This window comes from Balaenoptera borealis, assembly GCF_965194805.1.
Source record: "Balaenoptera borealis genome assembly, chromosome: 1".
Classification (NCBI taxonomy): Eukaryota; Metazoa; Chordata; class Mammalia; order Artiodactyla; family Balaenopteridae; genus Balaenoptera; species Balaenoptera borealis.
In genome coordinates, this window is record NC_138860.1 from 181,319,526 (window position 1) to 181,331,994 (window position 12,469).

General features: G+C 52.7%; 1 protein-coding gene across 3 annotated transcripts in view; it reads right to left on the minus strand.

The window, feature by feature from the left end:
* The window catches only part of PADI1 (peptidyl arginine deiminase 1), a 41,134-nt gene extending 34,498 nt beyond the window's left edge, over positions 1-6,636 (minus strand). The window contains exon 1 of one of the 3 annotated variants that reach the window (XM_082402926.1): positions 4,359-6,626. In XM_082402926.1, coding sequence (XP_082259052.1) covers positions 4,359-4,450 — 92 coding nt within the window. In that variant the 5' untranslated portion in view covers positions 4,451-6,626. Of the gene's footprint in view, positions 1-4,358 lie in introns of all 3 variants that reach the window. The other 2 variants (XM_082402925.1, XM_082402927.1) reach the window with 2 other exon arrangements.
* Between the last annotated feature and the right edge of the window lie 5,833 nt (positions 6,637-12,469).

Here is a 12,469-nt window from a genome sequence, read left to right on the forward strand (position 1 = left end):
GCTGGGTGTGGATTTGCCAGTTCCTTCCAGCCTCACCCCCACCTCCCACATATCTTTGAGCATCAGGACCACTTGGCAGAGCTGAACAGCTGCTTAGAAGCCACAGCAAAGGGAATGGAAGCTTCTCTGGACATAGCAAAGGAGAGGACAACACATCACAGGGAAAGCATTTTGGGGGTCAAGGAGGCATCTACATCATGGGTGAGCACCCCTCCATTCCCTGCATCTCGAGTCTTCTCTCGGGGTCCACTGCCTGGCCCCGGGCCCGCCACCAAGAGAGGAAGGCGGGGATTGGGAGGAGGAGAGAGAAGTGGAGTTGGAAGTGATGGGAGCAGGAGGGGGAAGAGGAAACGGTCAAAGATGAGGAGAGATTCCAAGACCAAAATGATGGGAAGGAGAAGGGGGGACAGGGAAGGGGCTATAGGGCCAGAAGAGGGGAGGGAAGAGTGACGGAATGGATTCCCAGGTCTCAAAATGGGAGTTAGCAACGAGGACCAGGGAGGCAGGGACATCTGTAGACTTAGGGGGCTACTGACCTCTGGTACCCTCTCTGATGCTAGTACTTTATGTTTCAATAACTCACACTGCCCCATTTCACATCCAGATCCTGTAACTCCCTGGCCTCCCCTGGCTCCGTGGACCTTACAGGGGACCCCGGCCTCATAATCTCCAAGAAGCCTCAAATCTAAACGTTAACATCACTTCCAATAAAGGAATGCGATGCAGCAACAAGATGGAACAACTAGGAGAGGAGATCCTCACCCGGCTTCAAATCCAGGTCCCAGCCCGGCTCTTGGAGCCTGTCAGTCATCACGAATTAGTGTTGGCATCAATCCTGTAATTATCCTGCGAGGAGCACGATTATGTTTCATTGTACTTCTTCGCAAGTTAAAAGCATTAATTTACTCAATGTAAACATCAAGAATATATAGATCAGGACTTCCCTGGTGGTGCAGTGGTTGAGAATCCGCCTGCCAATGCAGGGGACACAGGTTCGAGCCCTGGTCCGGGAAGATCCCACGTGCCGTGGAGCAACTAAGCCCGTGCGCCACAACTACTGAGCCTGTGCTCTAGAGCCTGCGAGCCACAACTGTTGAGCCTGTGTGCCGCAACTACTGAAGCCCACGAGCCTAGAGCCCCTGCTCCGCAACAAGAGAAGCCACTGCAGTGAGAAGCCCGCGCACCGCAACGAAGAGTAGCCCCTGCTCACCTCAGCTAGAGAAAGCCCGTGCGCAGCGACGAAGACCCAACGCAGCCAAAAATAAATAAATAAAATAAATCTATTTTTTAAGAAAAGAATATATAGAACACAAGTTTTACAACTCTGTTTTGGCATTTTGGGTTTTTGAAATACAGGGAACCCCAGAAAACAGAAACGGTCTGGGTCTTTTCTCTGGCTCGTCTGAGAGGCCCTACGGAGACCCCCCTTCCCTGTGCTCCTGGAATTCTAGTCATCTTGGATCTAAGAGTCTATTTGGCTTTGAGGCTTGTGTAGGGCTGGGGGTGGCTTAGAAAAATCCAGGAGACCGTCCCCGGCCCCACGCAGCCAGCCTTCTCCTCCATCCCTAAGGATAAATGTTCATGTGATCTCCAGCCTGGGGCTCCGATCTGGCCTCTGGGCAGCAAGGGAGCGCCAGGCTGGACCACTAATGGATTCCCCACGCCACACCCCCTCTTTTTTGGCATAAATCCTCTGGGGACCACCTCCAAGAAAAGGACAGAGACAGCCAGGGCCGTCTGGCCAAACCCAGGGGGTCGCGGTGGAGAGCTAGCCCGCTGGGGTGAGGGTGTAGGATCTGCAGCACATGCTGAGTCAGGGGATTTCTAAGGTTCCTTGGGCTGGGACACCCTGGGGCACACAATTATCCCCAAATAACCAGTCTAGAGAGCACATGGGGGAATTAATCACATCCCATGACGTCACTGCCACAGGCCCATCTCCACTGGCTCTGGAAGGCTGGGACTCTGGGCAGCTCAGGTGACCAGCATACCTCCTCTTCTGGGGGGCTTCCGCCTTCTACCAGCAAGGCCAAACAGAGGCCCCTTGCTTGGCCTCAGCTGGAGCCGGGCACCTGGCACTGGGGGTGGGAAAGCCCCAAGTTCATCATCAAGTACAGCCCCTTCATCCTAGCCAGACAAGGTCCTGGAGTGAGCTCCAGGCTCCTCTTAAACCTTCCCAGGTTGTCAACCCACGGCCCCCTTCCTCCACCTGTCTTGACAATTCTACATCGCCTTTCTCCACCTATCAGAGACCTCAGTGGCTGGAAGTTCTTCTTTAGGTCTACTTTTAAACCAACTTGCTGCAGAATAAACTTCTGTTTTCTGGTTTAGAGATTCTCTGTGGCTATGACGCTAGTCACTACCAACCTCCAGGGTGAAGTTTCTTGAAGGGCTCTTGGGTACAGATCCCTCACGGTGCTCACTCAGGACCCCAGGGCAGCCCCTCTCCCAGAGTCAACCAGAGCACAGACAACCGGGCGGCTTCCCCTCGGCTGGGCCACGGCCCACACTTGAGGATACTAAAGCGCTTGGCGATCCCAAAGGAGTTTACAGATGGCATCGCCCCGTGTTCCCACCACACACCCGCCGATCTATCCTCTGCTCCTCCCACCCTCTGAGACATGATGGGAAGAACAAATAGTGGAGGAAAGGGAACCCACAGAGCTGTCAGAGCTGTAAGCACTTCCCACTCTCACAGAGCAAGGGGCCCTACACATGCATGCTCACCTTCACCCTCCCCCTAACCCATGAACATCAGTGCTATTGCTTCCCCATTTGTCAGATGAGGTAACAGGCTTAGAGAAATGCAGCAGTTTGCCCAGGGTCCCACAGCCAGCAGTGGAGCTAGGATGAGAAGCTGAGTCTGTCCAAGTCCAGAGTGTGGGTGCTTTACCGCCACGCTGAACTGAAAAGGGGGCTCAGTTCATCGTGCCAGGGCCCAGAGAGGGCCAGTGGCTTGGCCCACACCAGACAGCAAGTCAGCGGCAGAGCCAGAACCAGAACCTAAGTCTCCTGGATCCCAGTCAAATGCTTCTGCCCTCAGTCAGCAGCACAACCTATCATGTAGGGCCTGAGGTTCTGAAATTACCTTCCAGAAATAGCCATCCCCTGGGATGAGAACAGGGGTCTGGAATCGGGAAGATAGGGGCTCACTAGAGACCTCTTTCCTACTCTTGATGTTAAAGCAGAGTTACCAGATAAAGTACAGGGTGCCTAGCTAAATTTGAATTTCAGCTGAACAGCATTTAAAAAAAAAAAAAAGTACGTTCCATGCCATATACTAAAAAAAAAGCATTTTTAAAAATCTGAAATGTAAACTTAACTGGGTGCCCTGTATTTTCATTTGCCAAGTCTGGCAACCGTATGATAAAAGGGCAGCAGAAAATGGGATCTCTGTTGGCCACCCAGATGCAAGAGAACCAGCCCCACGCCAGGGCACCCAGCATGACTTAGAGCCGAGGTCTGGCCTCCCAGGGCTCCTGGCTCTCCCTCCCCAGCCCCAGGCCACTGCCCCCTCCCCATCTGCAGGGGCTCTGGTCCCATCCGATCCAGTAGGGATGGAGCTCATAGAGAGTGTGTCGAGTTGGAAAGACCCCCAGAGACCCCCAAGACCAACTTCCTCAATGGCCAGGTGGGGAAACTCACACTGGGCCAGGTCCCTGGACCTCCATCTGGGTAAAGCCAGGCCAGGGAGGATTGGGACCAACAGGGGAAGCTGATGCTTCCACTGCCCCTCAGGTGCCATCATTGCCATAATCGCCATCATCCTCCTGGCAAACACAAGCCCCGGGCTTGTTCCAAGTTCTTTTCCTTTATTAACAAACACATTGAAATGTAAGCCCCAGGCTTATTCCACTTCTTTTCTTTTATTAACACATTGAATCATTCCCTAACCACTCCCACTTGATCCCAGTTGCCCTGGCTGGCCTTCTAGGATCAAGCTGCACCACATACACTGCCCCTCCCCACCTCAGAGAGATGGGTCATTGGCAAGGAATTGAGGGCAAAATCAGGGGAGGCCAGTCCTGTCCCCTGTCTTGAGCAACAATTCATTCTGATGCTCCACACAAGTTCCACTGGGATGTCAGAATGCAGAACCCAGACCCTAAAGTCTGGCCCCAGGGCTCAGAGCTGGAACCCTCATCCAGTGGCTTGAGGTCAAAGACTTGACCCTGGTGCCAGGAGCCAGAGCCTCAAAATGGACCTGATAACCTAGCCCCTCTGCTCTGCTGTCAAAACAAACTCTTGTCAGCATCCTCCAATATGCCCCATTCGTCCACCAGGCGCCCACCCCGTTGCCGCGGGTCCTCCAGCCCAGCCCAGCCCTCTGCAGCCAGGTGGGTGCTTTCGGCTCTCACCTGTGAACATCCACGTACGTTTCGATTCCCACCACACACACAGCGTAGGTGGGCTTTTTCAGGGACAGCTGCACAGCTCTCTGTGGGGCCATCCTTTCCCCCGGACTCCAAGCCTCCGTGCGCCCTGGCTTCCTAGCTCCTCTCCCAGGCACCTCGTCGCCAGGAAGGAGTGTGAGTTCTGAAGATTCTGTGCTTTCCTCCTCCCTTTTAAGTTCACACTATAACCTGATTAGCCTGCCTGAGCCCGTTCCCCACCTCCTGGCTCCATGCCCATCCCTCCTCGCTTGGGCCTGTCAATCCAAGAGGCTGAGGGTGGAGGCACCCAAGGCCTCTCTGGGGGATGGGGAAGGGGGGACCCCTGGTGGAGCAGGGCTCAGCTGTCAACAGAAGACAAGCTCCCCAGCAGCCCCCGTCCCCCTTTCTCTAGCTTCACCTCTATCCTCAGACTCTCAGTGCCTGAATCCACACGGTAATGATGTCAGCATTTTCTGAGGGCTCTGTGCTGGCTAAGTGGCTTGCAGATCTTATGTCATACATTAAGGGATCAGTTAGCACATAAAAGCACAGTGCAATCAGACTGTTCCTGCTCTGCCACTTACAACCTATGATCTTGGCAAGTTCTCCAACCTCTCCGTGGCTCCGTTTCTCCACGGAGAAGAAGATGGCAGTTGTAGCCGTAGTACCTATTCCATTGGGTTGATGTGGGGATTACACGAGCTATGTGTAGGAAGGTTAGCACGTGCCTGGCACCTAGTATTCACTAGAAGAAAGCCTGGCAACTATTACTAGTCTCCTCATTTTACAGGAAGAGTCTGTATGAGGGGACACAGTCCCCACCTCCAGAAATGCCCAGCCTGATTAGGGAGATGGGAAACACAAAAATGGCATAGACTTTTACTTGGTTACTTTGGATTTCGAAGATCTTCCTGGAATGATCTTTCTTACTGCCAACATACCTGATTGCAAATGTTCTTGATCTGCAAAGTTCATTACACCCAAAAGCACTGAGGCAGAGTCTAGGTTTGCCACATGGATGCGGAACCCAGCAAAACAGCACTTCAAGGACGCGCGATGATTTTGTTTCCATCACTCTCACCCCTCCCCATTAACCAGGACCTGAGCCATTTTGTTTATCTGTAACGTAATGTGGAGTGTATAACACAGGTTCCTGAAGAGCATGTGGGGATATTCCCATTAGAGAAGGATGGATGGATGGGTGGATGGATGGATGGGTGGGTGGACAGATCGGAAAGAGGGAGGAAGGCAGGTTGGTGCATAAAGAGCTGTCTGCAAAGATGATGATGATTACGGCGATGCCGATGGTGATGATGATGATGGTGATGAAGATGACAGATGATGGTGAGATGCTAGCAAACGCGTCCATAGCCCTCACTGTGTGCCAAACACTGTTCTAAGCCCCTTCCGTGGATTCACTTATCTAATCCTCACGACAGTACTAGTTGGCAGGTACTGATTAAGCCTGGAATCCCAAGTTCAAACAGACTACAGCCTGGGAATGCAGGATGTGTCTTTTAGGGGTTGTGGGCAGGGCAGGGGCCTGGGCAGGTCATGGTGTCTTAAAAAGAAATGTACTCAGAGCTGGAGGAAAGAAGGAGGCAATAGCAGAGAGTGGGCAGAGAGGCTGAGAGGAACACAAATATCCCCATTTCACAAGAAGAAACCGAGGCACCAACAAGTTAAAGACCTTCTCAAGATCCGTAGCTGGAAAGCGGTCAAGCCAGGACTTGAGCCCAGGCCATCTGACCCTAGAGGGGCTTGTACTGTGGAGGCTTCTACCTGGGAGGCTTCTACATGGGAGGAAGAAGAGCGTGTCCTTTTTACCTTCTTCCTCATGCTTCTGTGTAGTGTTTGCTCAGTTTTTATGAGCAAATCTTTTTACCTTTGAAAAAAATAAAGTCTCTCTTGGAAGAAAAATAAGAAGAGTTTCCAGCTCTCGGTCTCCCTGCCCACCCTCTGCAACTTGCTCCCTTCCTCTAGTTTCTTCTGGTTCTGAGAACACTTAAGACACCACGACCTGCCCAGACCCTTGCCCTGCCCACAACCCACAAAAGGCACCTCCTGCACACCCAGGCTGTGGTCTATTTGAACCTGGGATTCCAGGCATGATTGGTCAGGTTTGGGAGGAGGAGGGGTGGGGGAGCCAGATGACATCATGGCCTCTCTTCCTTCTGGCAGGTACAACACAGCTGGGTTTGCCTCCAAACACAGCGCTGTGCAGGGGCAGAGGCCTGGGGGTTGCTGGGTGACTGTGAGACTCCAGCACAACTCCAGGACATCCCTGGAACCACCCAGGGAAACTGTAGCAGGGAGGGGATCTGGGGCTGGTGCTACCATGCCTAACGCCTCATTTTCCCCATTCTTCAACAATTTTTTTGAGCACCTACCATGTGCCAGGCATTATTGTGGCACTAGGGATACAACAGTGAAACCAAGTCCCTACCCTCATGGGGCACACAGAGCAGCAAGAGGGACAGGGAATAAAATGGGAGGCTAGAGACTGGGATGTCAGGAGGTGATGAGGACAAACAGAGCAGGGTACGGGACAGAGAGGATAGGGGCGCTGCTTCAATCAGGGAAGGTCTCCGAAGAAATGATAATGGGACAGAGATCTGAAAATGAGACCTTCGTGATCTCAAGGGCTCTTCCAACCTCTAGGTCATCTAGGATTCCATTCTCCCTTTCCACAAAGCAGGGCTGTCGAGCGAGCTCAGAGTTTCCAAATGCCTTCCGGGGTCAGGCAGATAACATGTGTGAAGCTACCAAGTGCAAGACAATAGGGACAAGTGGCAACTGTGGCAAAGGGAATAGAGCCTGCTTTGACCAATGTATTGAAATTCAATGTTTCTTAAAAAGCAGCACACTATGGTTCAAGCAAAACTAACTCATTTGTAAGTCAGACCTGACCCTTGGGCCTTTAGTTAGAGATCCCAGCAGCACTGACTGTTTATGAATTGCTGGGTAAGGAGGGTATAACTCTGGTTGGGGAAGTCATATGATGCCCATGGGGATAAGCTACCTGGGCCCAGGTGAGCCTTGGCACCATCGGGGCATGGAACCTGCCTGTCACGGGCCTTGTGACCAGTCAGAGTGGGCTCTGAGCTGTTCCCATGATAGCTGACACCAGCTGTGGGCTCTTCCACTCTGGGGGAGCCCCCCCACCAACACACACACACAGAGTCTGTGCCTGAGCTTTCCTAGGACAACAGTGGAGGGAGTGAGGGAGGGAGGGAAGACCTGCAGAGCTTAGCTCCTAGACACCCTGCCCGGTGGCCTTTCTCCACGCCCCACACCCCTGAGCACCACGGGGACAGTTCCCTCTGCTTTCCAGAATCCTCAACTTCAAGCTGGAAGGGTCCCTGGAGACCATCAGACCAGCTCTTCCATTTTCCAGTTGGGTGAGCCAAGGTTCAGAGAAGAGCAATGACATCCCTGAGATGACACAGCAGTCACTGGATCCAAGGTTTTCCTTCCTTCCTTCATTTCTTCATTGAAAAAACATCTACTGGGCACTTTTTGTATATAGGTGCTGTTCTAGAAATCAGAGTTCTCACCACCTGTTGAGTCCTCTCAGTTTCTTATGTGGACACACCCCTATGGGACCTCCCAGGTCACCCCCAACACCCTTCTGTGCCCCTGATACCCAGAGCAGGATCCTGGATCCCCAGGTGGATGGAGGAAGGGCCCCGAGGGCTCTTGAAACCACTAGGTGGCATTTTGGGGGTGCTCCGAGGAGCCCCCGTTCTTTATGTCTCAGAGCAGAAAGAATTCAGCGAAAGGCAAAGTGATAGATAAGAAGTGATTTATTAGAATAGGGCGCTTGTGAGGCTGACAAGCGAATGGGCAAGAGGGTGCCACGCCCCGAGAACTTAGTGGGCTACAGTTTTATAATCAAGGAGAAGTGGGGAGGAGGAAATGACCACCTTCTTCCTCATTCTTGAGCAGATGTCATGCTTTCATCATCAGCTCCTCCTCCAAGTTGGGCCGGGGAGTTTTCTTGTCCCTATGTGGTCAAGCCACGACTGTAAATTATTGATTTTTATGTGTGCAGAGAGCATGTCCTAAGGGTCATTAACTTATTGAGCTCACTGGGCAGGATGTGGGACTCATGCCACCATTGTTTTATTGTTTTGGGGCATGTCTCATGCTTCTGTTGAATTGTTTCACTGTTAAGCAAGGCTGCTTGCTTCTGTGGCTAAGCAAACCTGTTTTCTTGAACGATCATTAACTTACAGACGTCTCCCATACTTTTTTCTTTACTTACAATCCCCTAGTGGGATTAACTGTTTAATTTGTCCCTTTACTCTCTCCCTATTACTCTCACTCGGCCATTGTGAGAGGGCAGGATACCCATTGATTCCTGCAGGGCCAGAGCGCCTGGGGCTAGCGGCTCTAATGGCAGGAAGTGGTGGGGGCCATGAGTCACCCAACTCGATCCACACTGTCCCCTCAGAGCCCCGAAACCCCAGCCCAGGTCACCAGGGACGTTCAGGAATCACCAACTCCTTCCTCGGCTCTGGGACATCTATGGCACCACGTGGCAAGGTCAGCAGAGCTAATGACACCGCGTGGCGGGCTGGACTGGGGAAGGTCCAGGCCTGGGGGGCTGTAGTCAGGTAGCATCAGCCCCACCTCCGCAGGTGGCCGACTCAGCAGCCTCCTCAGCACATCTTCTCCTTCCCCACCCCCAGCATCGAAAGTCACACCACCTGACCCGTCTGCCCTCCCTCCCAAATCTCTCTTGACCCCACCCCATCCTCTCTGTCCCCAGCCTCATCCCCGTTGCTACCCTGGTCCCAGCCACCATCATCTCTCAGCAGAGACCTGAGCTGCCTCCTGGTCCCCCAGGACCCAGACTGACTGCATTCCATGCTGCAGGCAGCAGTGATCTGTCTGAAACCTACATCTGATGACATCATTCCCTGAGAAGCCTTCCACGGCTCCGTATGGTCCCAGGATAAAGGAGGGTGAGCAAAGCCTACAGCTGGGGGCTGCTGTCTGGGGTTCCAGTATGGGCTTTGCCATTTCTTAGATTTCAGGACCCTGGGCAAATGATTTACCTTCTCTGAGGCTCAGTCTCCTAATTCATAAAGCCTGGAATAATGTAGAAATTATTAATGGCATATGTTAAGTGCCTGGGGCAGAGTGGATCCTCAAAAAATAGAAATTGAGGAATTCCCTGGCAGTCCAGTGGTTAGGACTCAGCGGTCTCACTGCCAGGGCCCCGGGTTTGATACCTGGTCGGGGAACTAAAAGCCCATAAGCCACGCGGTACGGCCAAAAAAATTTAGAAACGTAGCATGGCATTCAAGGCTCCCAGACCAGGCCCCTGATGAGCCTCCTTCACTCAGTACCCGACCCCTATCTTGATCAGTTTCCTCTGGGCTGCACTCCTTCCCCTCCTGGGGGTTGCTCCCTGACCTGGGCTTTTCCATGAACCTCTGCCCATCAGCAGCCTTCCTGCTCTCCCTTCCCCACTTTCACCTCTCTTCCTCCAGCATCCACTCCACAGGAAGACTCAACACTTCCACTTCTTTCATGGATTCATAGCCCACATCCTAATAAAAAGGATTTGGGACAGCTTACAAAATACATCCAGGATGTGATTGATTTTTTTAAGTGAGAAAATGAAGTCAAAGAGTGGGAAAGAAAGAAAAAGACAGGGAGAGACGTCCTATCTGGTTGGCAGACTTAGCTGTGAGTTTCCTGGTGGCCCAGGAAAAAAGGGACATGCAATCAATTCTGTGACTCATGGTGCTCAGAAGTTAAAACTAAACCAGTTGAGGAATAGAAGCCTGGCTCTTCCAGGCCCTGAGAACTGTGAGAAATGCCCCCACCACTGGGTGTAGTTTAATAAATGGGGCAAGTGTGGAATATTAAACTAAGTGATTCACAACATCGTTATGGTTGGGTTTGGCTTGATTCACAGGTAGATTGGGGAAGAGACTGTCTATAGAAATATGTGCTTTGTATCCTTCCAATTCTCCTCCATGAGCATCCTTATTTTATCCAAACCTTTGATTAAATAGGGAGTGGCAGAGAATTTGGGGGTATCCTCTTTGATATTGGCTCTTCCTTGTGCTGAGAAAGCAGAGATTCAATACCTTCGAACGTCAGCCAACCTGGCTACCGCTGACATCCCACTGTGAGAATAAGCCTGGATTCAGCACCTTCTACCGGCTTACCCAGAGCTGGAGAATCATTCCTGGAAAGGGGCTTGGGGACAGGAATGTGTTAGGGGCGTCCCCTAATGCTGAACTCCACATCTAGGCAGGCCCTTCCAGAAAACTTGGTCTGCGGGCCTCACAGAACACACAGAGACAGAGAGGTCCAGAGAAGGGGAGTGACTTGCCTTAAAAGACACAGCCAGGTGGAGGCAATGTGGAGTAAAAGAGAATCAACCTCAGAGCTAGAAACTTGGATCCTCAAGTCGTCTGACACTCCATCTACATCTGACCTGTCCAACTGCTGTTCTCACCAGCTATGTTACTGACGAGACATCATCAGCCAAGACTCCCACTGGAGGAACCATTGTACAGAAGGGTTCAGCATCTTGCCAAAATCAATCACTCATTTATTCAACAAACATTTCTTGGACATCTACCGTGGGCCGGGCCATGAATAGATGAGAAAGACCAGATCCCAATTTGCCTTATAGGAAAGCATGGTTTATGGGGAACGTGGACGTGTGAACACGTTGTCACGAGGAAGTTTTGTAAAAGCCACAATAAGGGGATGTGCTGAGGACCAGGGACGCATGCACGGAGGGAAGGGAGGGTAAGAATGCGAGCCAGCGTTGACTGAGCACTTACAACGTGCCAGCTAAGCACTTTGCAGGCATCATCTTTTCCTCTTGCACCAAACCTAGGAGACAAGCACTGTTGTTGCCTCTGCTTTGCAGAGAAGGAAGTCTAGTCTCAGGGAGTTTAAGCAACATGTCCAAGGTGTCCTGCTAATGAGGACAGAGGCAGAGCTGCAGCCCCATCCATGGGACTCAGAGACTGTGTATTAATCACCATGTTCCACTGCCTCCAAAGGAGGATGAAGCCAGGGTAGCTCTTGTGTTGTTATAGGTTGCAGGGGCCACTGGCCTCGGCCTCTCCTGTTACGTCACATGCACCCCCAGCTTCTGCCCTGGGAAGGGCGAGACTGTCCTGTGTCTGGCCTGCTGGTCCCAGAGCAGCCCCGATCCCAGACCCCCGCACAGAGGCCTGATGGCAGGAGGACCCAAGAGATACCAGTTCCCAGCCACCTCACACCATTAAGATCCTTTGGACACCGGCCACCCAACTCTGGCACCCCTTCAAGCCCTGGAGCCTCCCAGGACAGGGACCCAGGCCATCCAGCCCCTGCTGGCCTTAGCCTGGCCTGAGTCCTGGGGTCAGGGGCTAGCCTGGGGGCAGGGGGGGCGATGGCTGGGGTAGAGGAGTGGGGGTACATACGCTCCTAGAAATTCAGGGAAATAGGAGGCTTTACAGAGAACCTGGAAGTTCAGGAGGCCACAGTTAAAACAGATTAAAGAGCAGACCCTTGAGACCAAGCAAGGTAGGGGCTCAAAGCCCACATGCTCACCCCCTTTCCCCTCCAATAGGCCCTGCAGCCCTAGTGCGGGGGCCTGGGGCTCCTCAGATCCTCTCAGAAAGCCACTGGTCTGATTTGTCCCAGGTGATACACCCAGAGAGGGTCAGCAATTGATCCAAGGCCACACGACCCGTTCTCTTTACCCCGCGTCCAGGGAGGGAAGAAGGGGCGCTGCGGGTACAGGGGGGTCAGCAGCTGGGGAGGCTGTACCAGCACTGCACAGAGCATGGGTCCAGCCCTGGCCCGCCGTTCGCTGGCTGCATGACCACGGGCAGCCACTTGACCCCTCTGGGGATGCTTTGGCCTCATCTGCAAAAAGGGACTTGTTATGTACACACCTGGTCCAGGTGCTGGGTTTTACAACACACTCCCCTCGACATCTTCCAGGTGGTGGCTGTGCTTATCCCCACCCTGCAGAAGAAGAAACCAGTGAGGTTTCTAAAGCACCCAGCACAGTGGACTTCCCTGGTGGTCCAGTGGCTGAAACTCCACGCTCCCAATGCAGGGGGCCC